Raw genomic sequence first — 14312 nt, 5'->3', positions numbered from 1 at the left:
CCATACCCTCCTCCTCCTCGTCCTCTTCTTCCTACTCCTCCTCCTTTTCTTCCTCTCTCCCCCCCCCAGAAGCAAAAAAGGAAAGGTTGTAGCTATGCCTCAATGATAAGATATGCCTCAATGACTGACACTTTTTATCATAATTAACGAATAAGTATTAAGTATCTATCATGTGCCAGTGCTAGACATTGGATGTACAAACATATACATGAGACAGCCCTTGCCCACAAAGAGCTTTTTCTCTTGATGGGGGAAAGAGAAGGAGAGAGGGGAGGAAGGAGAAGACAGACAGAAAAAGATAGACACAGAAAAAGACATAGAGAGAGACAGAGAAAATGGTATAGTAGAAAGCACATTGGTCTCAGAGTTAAAAGACATGAGTCAGAGTCCCTGTTCTGACAGTGTGGAAGGGATATTGAGCAAGTCATGCAACCTCTGTGTGAGTCAGTTTCCTCACTTGTAAAATCAGGAGAATAATACTTGTATTAGCTACCTCACAGGATTATTGTGATTAGGAAAGTAATAATTTAAATAATATAGTATTCAAGTGCTATGAAGATATAAGTGTTTAGTTCTGGTATATGAATGTAATGGAATATTATTGTGCTAAAAGAAATGATGAACAGGCTGACTTAAGAAAAACCTGGAAAGACTTGTATGGTCTGATGCTGAGTGAAGCAAGCAGAACCAAGAGAACGTTGTATACAGTAACAGCCACATTGTGAGATGACTAATATTGATAAACTTAACCCTTTCCAGCAATACAAGGATCTAAGACATCTCCAAATGCCTGTGATGGAAAATGCTCCACATCCAAATAAATTACTATGGAATTTGTATTGCTATTTTTTTTCTTCTGTTGAGTTTTGTTTCCTCTTTCTGGTGGTTCCTCCTATTGGTTTTAATTTTTACTTACAACATCACTAATGTGAAAATATGTTTAATAGGAATGTATATGTATAGCCTATATCAGATTGTGTGCCATCTTGGGAAGGGTGATGGGGAAGAAGGGAGAGACAAATTTTAAACTCAAAAGCATATGGAAGTGATTGTTGATAAATCAAAATAAATTAATAGAATTTTTAAAAAATATATAAATGCTTAAAGTGCTATAGAGAGATGTTTTCTGCTCCCAAATTTCAATGATTAAAGATAAAAGAAACATACTTCTTCCCATCATAAATCTCCTGGATCAGTTGCTGGGATAGGTATCACATGAAATTAAGATTCAGTAACACCTTCCCCTGTTCAGGTCACCCCTAGCAACAACCTTTTCCATATACACAAGATCAGATGTAGATAGGTTTAGCAGAACTGATTTCCAAAAAAGCTCATATCTTGACCAAAAAATTAATAATTTACAGAGAAAACAAGTGTTTGAAAACAAGGGTATAAGAATGATAGTGACCTATGTAAGCAAGGGAAAAAGGTAAAGGGAGAGGCTAGGTGTGTAAAAAGACATTTTTTTCCTGCATCACCATCACTTTCTAAAAACACTTACCAGGCACAAATTTTGCTAGACAATGGAGATACAAAATACAGAAGTGGGATAATTCCTGCCTTCAAAGAGAATACATTCTAGTGAGGGGGCATATAAAATTTTAAATGACAATAATAAGTGAAGGAAGCAGGAAATAACTCTTCAAAGATGTGACATATAAACTGATCCTAGAAAGTAGCTAGGGGTTCCAAAACATGAAGTTGAGGAGGGAAAGCATTTTAGATATAGGGGACAGCCTGGGTGACAGCAGAGAAGTAGAAATTTGAATGTCCTGCCAAGAGAAGGGTAAATAAGTCACATTAATGTATGATGGAGATGAATGTGTAGTTATCACCACATACACCCAAAAGAAGCTGGAACCAAATTGGAAAAGGCTTCAAAAGCCAAAAAGAGGAGTTTGCATTTTATCCTACAGACATCTAGGAGCCTCTAAACCTTCATGACCGAGGGAGTAGAACATCAAGAACTTTCCTGTGCAACACAGAAATATAATTAAACCAAACTGACCTTGAACTTATCCAAGTTTAACAACATATACATTCACTCTATATCCAATTCCTCCACCTCTCTGCCAAGAGGGGGAGGTACATTTCACCATCAGTCTTTTGGAGTCAAAATTTGTCATCATATTGAATAGAATGAAGGCACACTTTGCTGACTTCATAACTTTACATCTTTAGGCTGGCCTTGGGCTGGTCCAAGAATCTGATCAAATAGGTATCTTCATTCTTAGTGGAGGAAAAGAAATCTTTTCTTTATTCTTTTCTCTTTCTTTTTCTTTCTTTCATCCATTCCCTTCTTTCTCTCTCCTTTTCTCTCTCTCTCCTTTCTTTCTTCCCTTCTCCCTTTCTTCCATTGTTTCTTTCTTTCCTTCTTTATTTTTCTTTTTTCTTTCTCTCTCCTTCTTTCTTTCTCTTTCCTTCTTTCTTTCCTTTTTCCTTCCTCCTTTCTTTCCTCTTTTCTTTCTTTCTTTCCTTTTTTCTTCCTCTCTTTTCTTCCCTCTCTTCTTCCCTCCCTCCCTTCCCTTTTCCCTTCCTTCTTTTCTTTTTCTCTTTCTCTTTCATCCTTTCTTCCTTTCTCTCTCTTCCTCTTTCTTTCTTTCTTTCCTTCCTTCTATCTATCTGATAGGAAAGAGATGTTTTCTACTTGCTAAGAACTAAATAGAATACACTATGGTCTTTCTTAAGAGCCATAGAATCTCAGAAAAATAAAATGAATAGGTCTTGGGTTGAATATGCATGCCCACTAGGATCTGACTATGTGTGTCTTTTCTTTGCAGAAGCCTCATGCCCAGGACACTTGAAAGTCAAATTACAATGGAGAAAACACCCAGCTACTTTGTCACCAAGGAAGCCCCAAGGAGGATTTTCAATATGTCCCGAGATACCAAACTGATTGTGGTTGTCCGAAACCCTGTGACAAGGGCTATCTCAGATTACACTCAGACTCTTTCCAAAAAGCCAGACATCCCAACCTTTGAGGGGCTCTCCTTCCGCAACCGGAGCCTGGGACTCGTGGATATGTCTTGGAATGCCATCCGCATAGGCATGTATGTGGTGCACCTAGAGAGTTGGCTTCAGTACTTTCCACTGGCCCAGATCCACTTTGTCAGTGGTGAGCGCCTCATCACAGACCCTGCTGGGGAGATGGGCAGAGTCCAGGACTTCCTGGGCATTAAAAGGGTCATCACAGATAAGCACTTCTATTTCAACAAGACCAAAGGCTTCCCTTGCTTGAAAAAAACAGAAAGCAGCATTCTTCCCCGCTGTCTGGGAAAATCCAAAGGGAGAACTCATGTACAGATAGACCCTGAGGTGATAGACCAGCTCCGAGACTTTTATAGACCATATAATATTAAATTTTATGAAACTGTTGGGCAGGACTTCAGGTGGGAATAAACAACTTGTGATGGGAGTGTACTCTTCAGGCTTCAATGAGGATAGCTCTTGAGTACACATGTTCTACTCCCTGCCACCACCATCACACACTTACCCATGAGTTCCATGTTACCTAATGCCTCATATCACCTCATCCTTCCTTCCCCTCACCCTCAACACAACCATAGGACAGCCAAACCTTTCTGGGGCTAAAAAGGCTAGGGGAAACCAATCTGGCCTTTTCTGACCTGCCAGATCTCCTAAAAAAGGAAATCAAGGCAGGTCTGTCCCTGGTCCAACAAGGTTCCTGTTTACCTTTGGACCTGTTTCTGCCACATGGGAGTCACCCACAGAGCCCTTTAAAACAGGATGGGTATGACTTCCCTGCAGTAAAGGGGCAGTCCTGGACAACCTGCCTGTGAAGAAAATGAATTTTCCCAGCGATTACAAATATATTGCTATGTATACACCAGTGTATCCCCATTGCTGTCTACACAGAAATGGGCTTTGTAAACTCAGTTCCTAATTGGCATGTGCCTACCCTTTATGCCCATGGAGAGTTCACTGGCTCAGACCTCCCAATACAGTCTGGGGGAAAAGAAGAATCCTTCCATCATAGCCCCACCCCACACCTTCCAGATCCCTGAGAGCAACCTTCCTGCCCTGTCCTCTACCACCAGGAGTTAGAGAAAGGAAGGACTCTCATCATACCCAGGAAGGCTGAGCTCTTGATCTCTGAGAGAAACCTGGGACCATGAAGATAATAATGGAGATGTCTGGAAAGCAATGTCTTTGAAAGCCACATTGTGATGATAGCTGGTCCTGTGAATAAAGCACAGATTTTTGTGGTTACGGGTACTTCACTGGCACTAGTATTCTTGTTCAGCATGTAATTCATGCTTGTTCATGTGAAATAAAGATGGCTCTCTCTCTCTCTCTCTCGTCCTTAACAATGTGCTTTTTTTTCCCCTTCAGGACAGTTTTTGGTAAATTTGGGCATGCCATCATCATTAACAATGCAATGAATAGGAAGATAAATTTGCCTTAGGGGTCATGCCAGAAAGCAAGGGCACGGGTTGGGGGTAGCTCTTGGCTGGCAAAGCTGATTGTGAGCTATAGATCTGGGTTGGCAAAAGTAGGGGGTGGAAAGATTGACATCAGAAGTATCACTGCAGTCCATGATACTAGCCAAGTACAAGAAGGGTATAACCAGGACCCACAGTCCTCCTTCCCCTTCAGATCCCCTCACTACTGCCTTCATAGCACTTCAGAGTGGCCAAGACACCTCTGTCTGTCTGTTTCTCTCTCTCTCAATGTGTATCTCCCACTCTCACCCTCTCTGTCTCTGTCTCTCCTCCCCCCTCCCTCCTCTCTCTATCTACATACATACATACATACATACACACATGATATGTATAGATATAGATATATATCCATCCCTTGACTTTTCTTTCTTCTTTATTGGCCAAGGAAAAAAGTCCAGGGAATTTTAAGATCTGACTGACTTAAGAGGGGGAAGGGGAATGGGGGGAAATCTCAGACATTAGTCCCAGAACCGTTCTTGGTCTCACTAAACCAACAAACTAGCAGGAAGGAAGTCAAAGGACTGGCTGCCTTTCCCTAGGTAATGTACTTATGACAGTTTCACCCCCAAGGACTTAGTCACCTCTGTAGTCTGTTTCAATAGAATTCAAGAAGTTGTTAGAGATGATGGAGGACTTTGGACTGAGGACCCCTCTGTCCCCTAGTAGACCAGTAGACTAGAAGCTAGGGATGGGAAAACGGGCAGGGCACATTTGGTTATTAAGGGGCTTTCCTCACACTCCTGGGTACCGTTTTACCACCCCCCCCATCAAAGCAGACTTTGGCCATCATAAAAGGTTGGGTATAACCTAGTTAGAGAAAGAGAGAGAGAAGGAATTCCTTAGGAAGATTGCACCTATTTTACTTGCTCCCAGAGGTCAGAATGAGGACCAATAGGTAGAAGTTGCAGGGAGGAGGGTTTGGGCTCAACATAAGGAACAAATTCTAGACAATTAGAGCTGTTCAAGAGTGGAATGGGTTATTTCTCATGCAGGTATTACTATTATAACAATGACAATGATAACACAGGTAGCACAGTGGATAGAGAGAAAGATTTGAGTTCAAATCCAGTCTCACACATTTACTAGCTATGTGACCCTGGGCACACAAGGTCTATCCACCTGAGTTTGGCCTCAGGCCAAACTGCCTCAGTTTCTTCATCTGAAAAAAGGGAATAATAATAGCATCTAATTCTCAATGTTATGATGAGAATGAAATAAGGTAGTATTTGTAAAACACTTTGAAAACCTTAAGATGATATGTAAATGCCAGTTAATATTAATATTAATTCATATTTACAAAGTACTTTCTCCATAAGAAGCCTGTGAATTAGATAGTGCCTATTTTATTATTCCCATTTTACAGATGAGGAAATTAAGGCTCATAAGCATATATGTGACTTATCCAATGGGGTCATAGTAATCCAACCCACATCCTCCTAATTCCAGTGATATTACCATTACATCATAGAGCATACATGATTTCCCATATACACTGGGATTGCTCACATAGATGCTGGTTGACCATGTGATGGGGTAATTGTATTGAAGATCCTCTTGCTTAGGTTTGAGTTGAACTGGATGGCTTTGGAAATTCCTTCTAATTCTGACATTCTACATTCTTCTGGGTCAGTGGGAGCGCTAACAACACATTACAAATTCAATACTGTCAGGAACAAGGGGGAATTACTACACATAGCTACACATAATAAATTAGCTACACATAATAAACAATGAAAAGGAAGGAGGAAAACAGAGGAAGAAGAAAGAGAAAAAGTAGATGAAACTACATCCATTGGGTCTGGTTTTATTAGGGAGAGGAATAGGCCAGTTCAAATTAAACACATTTGCAAATGCAGTTTTACTACTTGCAAGTACGTACATTAACCTCTACTAATTACCAATCAAGATCTCTGAGGTTGTATTTATTGAATTCATTGAGTACATGCAAATGAAAGATGCTAAGTGCTTTAAAAAAAATCTTTAAGAAGTTTAAACAGGGGGCAGCTAAGTGGTGCAGTGGATAGAGCACCGGACCTGGATTCAGGAGGACCTGAGTTCAAATCCAGCCTCAGACACATAACACTCACTAGCTGCGTGACCCTGGGCAAGTCACTTAACCCCATTGCCTAACCAAAAAAAAAAAAAGAAGAAGAAATTTAAACAACAGTTTAACCCCAGACTGTGGTCTACTAAAAGATATTGTGGTAGAACCATGGAGTAGAAGGCAGAACTACTCAATTCCTTGTCTACCAAGCCAGACAAATGATCTACCAAAGGAGAATAGAACAAAAATGGTTAGCGGTGAGTTAAAGCCCAACACAATTGGGGAGATTGGAAGAGAACAACTACTTACTCTGAATGCATTTAGGTTACCAGGTGCAGAGGAATTGAATCCCAGAATACTGAAGAAACTAGTGAATATAAGCAGAAGTGTCCCTGTAATTGTTTAACAATTGACTCTCTTGGGGGTGGAGGAAGTACTACAGGACACATTTTTAAGGTTAATCTGCATTATTAATGTTCTTCTCCATTGCTTTCTTAAGTCTAGACAATCAACAAAACAATAAATCAATCCCTGATATGCAATTTTTGCTGATTCTGAGGTATGAATGATCACATTGAAATTTTAACAATCAGTTCTCATATGCTTTTTCAAGCTGGCTCCAATACACCCATGGGTATGCCTGGCAAGCCAATGCCCAATGATCTTTGAAAAATCATAGTGAATTTGAATGACACTGTGGAATCAGACACACTGTGCTAGAATAGAAAGAGTCTTGAGATTCTGACTCGGGGGTCCAATTTGCTTCTAGATTCTGCCATTTACTCCTTGTACCACTGAGGAAATCACTCAATCTCTCCATGCCTCAGTTTCCTCATCTGCAAAATGAGGAGTTTGGACTAAATGACCTCAAAAGTCTCTTTCAGCTCAAGTTTATTTTCCTAAGGGCAAATTCCTAATTTTGAAAAAGAGAAAAAAAAGTCTGCAAACTTTAAAGCAATGAATTGGACTTGGATCCCTGACAAAAATCTAGAAAGTAGAAATGCCTGTCTAACCTCATTTCCCTTTCTGACAGGATAATTTTATAGATTAGGGAAATGCTATAGACATAGTATACCTAAATTTTAGTGAAGCATTTGACAAAATTGTTCTTACTATCCTTCTGGACAAGATGGAGAGAACTAGTCTAGAATATTACATAGTTAGGCATATTGTGAATTGGTTAAAAGATTGGACCTAAAGCATAGATAGATCAAAATCAATGACATTACTGAATTGATAGCAACTTTGAGAGAGTTCTCTTGGTGGAATATCTCAAAAATCTGTCTTTAGCTCTGAGCTGTTTAAAATTTTTTTTATCAATCATGGGAATAAGGTCATAGATGGCAAAGCTATGAGAGAATAGCTAATATATTAAATGATAATGTCAGGGTTCAAAAGGACTTCAATAGGCTAGAATGATGGATTGACTCAAATGAGTCAAACTATAAAAATCTCAGCTTCAGGAGGAGATGTAAACAACAGTTCATTTGAAAAGTGGTTTGGGCTTCTTAACAGCATGACATGAGAGTCAAAAGATGCAAATAAAAATTAAGGCAACATTAAAAAGAGAAATGTCCAAACAAGGGAAGTCTGCCTAGGTCAGACTATGTCTAAAGTGCTATATTATATTCAGCTTTAGGGTTCAAAATTTTATAAAAGGCATTATTATGTAGGGATGAATCCAGAGGAGAATAGCCAAGATGGTTTGGGGACTGAAGTCCTTGCCATATCTGGACTCATTGAAGGAACTTAGGGTGCGTAGCCCAGAGGAGAGATCCTCAACACCTAGCACCATGCCTGGCACATAGTAAGTACTTAACAAATTCTTGTTCAGTGGCTGATTGGTGGAATGCTTATCATCAATCAATAAACATTTATTCAGTGCCTGCCATGTTCCAGGAACTGTGCTAATCGTAGAATACCCAAGCTAGTCCATTCTATTTGTTCATTTGGTTTTTTTGTTTTTTTGGTTTTGGTTTTGGGGTTTTTGTTTTTTTTTTTTGGAGATGAAGCAACTGAAGTCCAGGTCTTAGAAGTAGGGATAGGTGGCTTCAAGTATAGGCAGGATTATCATATGGAAGAGAACTTTAGACTGGTTCTAAGTGAGGGTAGAAGTAGAAGCAAATAGTGTAAGGTGCAGAGAAGCAAAGAGTAATTGATCAGATGAAATTGCAGAGAGGCTCAATGTAAGAAAAAGCTTCCTAACCATCCAAGCTATGCAAATGTGGAATGGGCTATCTTGGAAAGTAGTGGGTTCTCCCATGGTAGAGGGGTTCAAGCAGCATCTGAACAACCACTTGTCAAAGTAGGAATTCTTGTTCAAATATAGTATGTACTAGATAGTCTCTGAAGTCCCTGCCAAACCTGAGACTCTGTGAAATGATTTATTTGCCTACCCCATGTAATCTGCTGGGTTTCATTTCCTGATAGGATTTTGCAGGCTTATGCAGAGCCCTATTCTGTCAGAACTATGCCCTCAGCTTATGCTCAGCCACACTCACTGAGTATCTATATTGGTTTAGTTGTCCCAGTGAACATCCCCTCCACTTCAAACACAGACTTCCACTCCTCCCCAACCCTTTCCAACTTACCTCAATACGGCCAGTTCTAGGAGTTCCCGTCTTGGCATTTCCCTGAGTGACTCTGACAGACAGCTCACTGCTTTCTTTCAAATGGAGAGTCATTCCACTAATTTCTTTGAAAAGACCACAATTTGGACAACCTGAGTTGTTATAGTACTTACGTCTTAAATTTAGCTCTGCGTTTTCTGGGAAGTAAGGCAAGAAGAGAAACAGGTTAGTCGTATTTTCTGACAACAGAAATCATCCAGCTTGACTTGGAAAAAAAGCAATAGAACATTTCTTAGAGGAAAGCATCATCATTCTTAAATTCAACAATGATGACAGTAATAATATTACATGCATTAAGTCAACAAATTCAACACACTCTTAAAAATGCTTATTATGTTCAAGGTACTCTGCAAGGCACTGGGGATACAAAATAAAATTTTAACAGTTTTCTGCCCTCATGGAGCTTCTTTTTAATCTATTATCTCATTTGATCCTCATAACAACCTGTGAGGTTGATAGGATAAAAATTATTCTCCCCATTTTACAGATGAGGAAAATTAAGACTCAGAGAGACAGGATAAGGAGTTTACCCATGGTTACACAACTCATAAGTAGCAAAGCTGGTGTTAGAACCCAGGTTTCCTGATTCCCACAAACCCCAAACTAAAACATGGCAACAAGCATATTTCATTTCATTTCTATCTGGTATGAAGAAAGAAGTTGTCTTTATGCAAAACTATTTTTCAAATAAACAAAACAAACAAAAGCAAAAAAGAAAACTACACCACCAGCATTTCCCCAGTCATCTTCAAGAGTCATATTCTTCATTGGAAAACCATTCTGTTCTCTCCCCTCACAGATACACCCACCCCTTCCCAATGCTACATCACTGGAATGCTAGAAGTAGAATACCTCCAAAACTGAGACTTTTGGAACCCCCCATCATCTACCCCCACCCCAAGTGCCTATAAATACTAATCAAACAGGGATTATTAGGGAGAAAAAAATTTATTACATTTCATTTAGCCTCTGGGAAGGTGAGTATGTGCATAGCTGAGTTTACTTTGGAGCCTAGGGAAAAGAGATATATTTTTAAAAAATTTGTCCACTTTCCTTCATGACAGAGGAAGTATGGTATACTAGAAAGCACAGTTGGCTGGGAACCAGGAGATCCAGGGTCTAATCTCAGCTCTTCCTCTTAATGGATCTGTGACCCACGGGCACGTCCATTCCCCCTCTGATCTGCATTTACTTTTTCTCTGTAAAATAAGAAGGATAGATTAGATGATCTTTAAGGCCCATCCCAGGTTGGACCTTCTATGATTGTAAGGATTTAATCAATCCATCAACCAACAAGCATTTATTAAGTGTGTACTATGTGCCAGGCACTATACTAGGTGCTGGGATACAAAGAAAAAAATAAACAAAGAAACAATCTCTGCCCTCCAAAAACTTACATTCTATCAGTGAGACAACTTGAAAAGAAATAAGTGTGTTCAAAATAAATATAAGACAAATTTGGTGGGGAGGGCACTAGCAGGTAAGGATGTGTTATCTTCATCTTGGTAGATGATGTTTATCTCAAGAAGACTTTGCCCACAGCTATGCCGGGAAGGAACTGAGGAAACAAGACTCAGTCTCTGGCCTTTTGCCACATTTCAAACCTAGATGATCTACTTCCAGTGCTTTTCTTTCCCCTCTTCCCCATCCCACCATAGTGGCACTGCTGAGAGGGCAACAGCCTGAAGCAGGGGGAGAGGCAAACTAAGGCCCAGGGAAATTGGATCCCCTCTAATTTTCCCACCAGTCTTTTATGCCCACTTTTTACTGGCAAATATAGAGCAAAGGTTCCCTGAGAAAACTTATTCTTTAAATCCTCTCCTGACTGATATATGTTCAATAGCTTTGACCTGACATAGTATGTGACTTGGCTGACATGTGGCCAACCTCTACCATATGGCTTTGTTTCCAGCTGGGTGCCCCTCAGGGTGCCATCTTACAGCCCCTGCCTGTAGGCCCTGTGCCTTTAGTTGTGGTAGATCTCCTGGACTGTGAGTCTGCTTTTCCAAGTTGAAGGGAAGGGGAGTCTGGGAATACATCAAAGATGGTTCTATAGCCCCCCAAAAAACTCTTACTGTCACCATGCTTAACCCTGTTATCCAAAAACAATATCACAAGTCCATGAGATATGTTGCAAGTGGATTAATTATAAGAGAAATGAACGTGTATATGGAACCCTACACAAGCACAAAGAGTTTGCAATCCAAACAGAAGCTTACATATTTGTGATAGCACTACAAAGAAAGGAGGAAGAAACAGAAAACTCCTCCCAAATGGGAGTGGCATAGGAGGAGGAAAGGAGGAGTAGGAATGGAAAAAGGACTAAACTCCCAAGGGGAGGAGGAAGGCAATGGCAAAAGCTGCATTTCTTTCCATTGGGAACTGCTAGATCATAAAGATAGGATGATATGCTTATCTTCACGGGTCCGAGTGGCACAGGCAGTTTTCTCAGTCTAGTGCAGACTGACTGGCACCTGTCTTGACTCCCAAGGACACACAGGGAGTTGGGATGCAAACAACAAATTATGTCAGCTCAGGGTGGGAGGGAAGGGGTGCCTTAGTCCTTGACACATTCAGGGCCTCTTGCATACCCTGGGTTCAGTGTTTCTGGAAAATATGGTAACTCAAAAAGACAAGTTCAGGGAACCCCCTAACATTACATTCTCTTCTTCTATGCCATTTCTTCTCAGTAGATGGGCTTCCTGGCTCTCTCTTCTTGATTCACACTGAAGACTTTTACCCTGGCTTAGAGATCTTTGTTGCATGGACCTGTGAACCATATGATTTAAGCTGCAGTATATGTAAACCCCTGGGTTAGTGACTTCTGTTAGAAGAGGGAAGTCTTATCTTTGCTTATCTCTCTGTGCATATAACATACTCCTACCAAACTGTACTACTCTCCTGAAGATACACTGGATTTTCCTATTTGCATGTCTCTGCTTACACTATATCTTATGCCAGGAGAAGAGAGGAGAGGAGAGGGGAAGGGAGGGGAGGGGAGAGAAGGAAGGAAGAAGAAAGATCAATTTAGCAAAATTAACCAACACATTAGCCAAGTCAGACAGCATATGCAATGTTACCACCTAGGTATACATAAATTGTGAACCAGGTATGCTAAGCATATGCATATACATGTACACTCACGTTTCCCTCATCTCTTCTCTCATCTCTTTTTTGGAGTAGAACACCTCTTTCTTGAGCATAATAATTGCATAACATTCAATTTGTTTTATTGTTTTCTTTTCTTTGGGGAGGGTTTTATAGTCATTAGATGTGTTGATTTCCTGGTTCTTCTTGCCTTACCTTACATCAGTCCAATGAGTCTTCCTATTTTTCCTCTATCTTCTTTATATTTATTAATTCTTACTGCATAGTAGTATTATCCCCTTCATTAGAATTATAGGACGCCTGAAACTATATTGGGCTGTTGAAAGAATAAACTAAGAGAAAGGAGCTGGTGGTATTTTTTGGTATTTGTTTTTAATTTAATTTGTTCTTTCTATCTCACTCCTCCTCCCACCCATACTAAAAAGAGAAAAAGAAAAAAAATCTTCTAACAAATATGCATTATCAGCTAAGACTAATTCCCATATTGGCCATGTCAAAAAAACACATCTCAATCTGTACCCTAAATCCATTCCCTCAACTTGAGGAAATGGGCAGTCTATTTCATCATGCTCCTTTGGAACTGTAGTAGGTCATTTCATGGATGGGAGTTCTCAAGTCTTTCAAAGTTGTTTGTCTTGATAATGTTGTTGTTATGGTCGTGATACTTTTGAAGAAAAAGGAGCTAAGATGAAGTATAATTGGTATTGGGTGAGTTTTCAGGGTTCTTTGGGAGTTTAAGATTCTAAGGTTGTGTTACCTGGGTAGGACTGCTAGGCAAGGCCAATCCCTCCCACCTATCTGGGTGGGTTGAGGGATGGGAAAGGTGGAGTTGTGGAGTGAATACTCCCAGTTTGATTCCAGTGAATTTAGTATCTTTTATTAACTTGATTGAACTAAGTACTTACTAAGTACATGACATACTCCTGTCAGCTAGGGATGAAAAGAGGATGAAAGGAAATTGAGGCCCTGTCCTCAAGAAGCTTACATTCTACTTATGGGAAGTGTATGTACACAACTATATAAAAAGCAAGGTTGGAGTTAAGGGGGATAAAGGAGCTATCCAAGGTGTGCTAGGCTAATTGGAGAAGGGAAAGAACACTTTCAATTGGGAGGAAAGTACTTAAATAATGAAGAGTGAAATGAGCAGAAACGATAGAAAATTGTATCCAGTAATAGCAATATTGTTTTAAGAATGACTTTGAGCAAATAAGTCATTTTGACTATTATAAATACCCAAATTAACTACAAAGGACATAAGAAAGAAGACACTATCTGCATCCAGAGACATAACCAATAAATAGAAGTATGGATAGAATGATTTTGCATGTATATACACATTTGTGTATAATGGTAGCCATCTCTAGTGTGAGAGAAGGGGAAAAAAGGGAAAAAAAGAAATTTACATGATAGCTTTATAATATATTAAAAGAAATAGCAAGTTGTATGTAATAGACTTGCAGTTTCATGTCCAACCATATTTTTTAAATTATATTATGTTATGGAAATGCTTATTTTATTCCATAAATTAAAAATAAAATAAACAAAACATAAAATCCCAAAATATCAAATATTTTAATTGATTTCCATGAATTGTGCTGATGACTGGTTGGCACTGGGGAGAGAAAGGGGGACCTTATTAGATCCTAGAGGTCAGGGACCATGTTATTTTTTATCTTTGTATTTTCATTGCCTAGCACAATCCTCTGTACATATTATGTGCTAAATAAGTTTTTTTAGTTGAATGCATATAATGATTATAGGTGTGTATGGTATAAATGTGCACACTTTTGAATGTATATTTGTACCATGAGACATTTGTAAGTACATATGAAAGTTTATCTAGGAGGTAGTTAAAATTCTAAGATCAGCCAGGCTGGCCAATTTTGAAGAAAAATAATTTCCTTCCTTCCTTCCCTTCCTTCCTTCTTTCCTTCCTTCTTTCCTTCCTTCTTTCCTTCCTTCCTTTTTTCCTTACTTCTTTCCTTCCTTCCATCCTTCCCTCCCTCCCTCCCTTCCTCTCTCCTTCCTTCCTTCCTTCCTTCCTTCCTTCCTTCCTTCCTTCCTTCC

The 14312-nt window shown here is 39.6% G+C and overlaps 1 protein-coding gene across 1 annotated transcript in view; it reads left to right on the top strand.

The window, feature by feature from the left end:
* Positions 1–4316, top strand: part of HS3ST2 (heparan sulfate-glucosamine 3-sulfotransferase 2) — a 144095-nt gene extending 139779 nt beyond the window's left edge. Inside the window, exon 2 of the mRNA XM_027839418.1 lies at positions 2781–4316. Coding sequence (XP_027695219.1) covers positions 2781–3399 — 619 coding nt within the window. The 3' untranslated portion in view covers positions 3400–4316. The remainder of the gene's footprint in view (positions 1–2780) is intronic.
* The last annotated feature ends 9996 nt before the right edge of the window (positions 4317–14312 follow it).

Source organism: Vombatus ursinus, unplaced genomic scaffold, assembly GCF_900497805.2.
Source record: "Vombatus ursinus unplaced genomic scaffold, bare-nosed wombat genome assembly UNPS02014832.1, whole genome shotgun sequence".
Lineage (NCBI taxonomy): Eukaryota > Metazoa > Chordata > Mammalia > Diprotodontia > Vombatidae > Vombatus > Vombatus ursinus.
The sequence above is the reverse complement of the archived record's forward strand: the minus strand, read 5'-3'. Positions and strand labels throughout refer to the sequence as shown.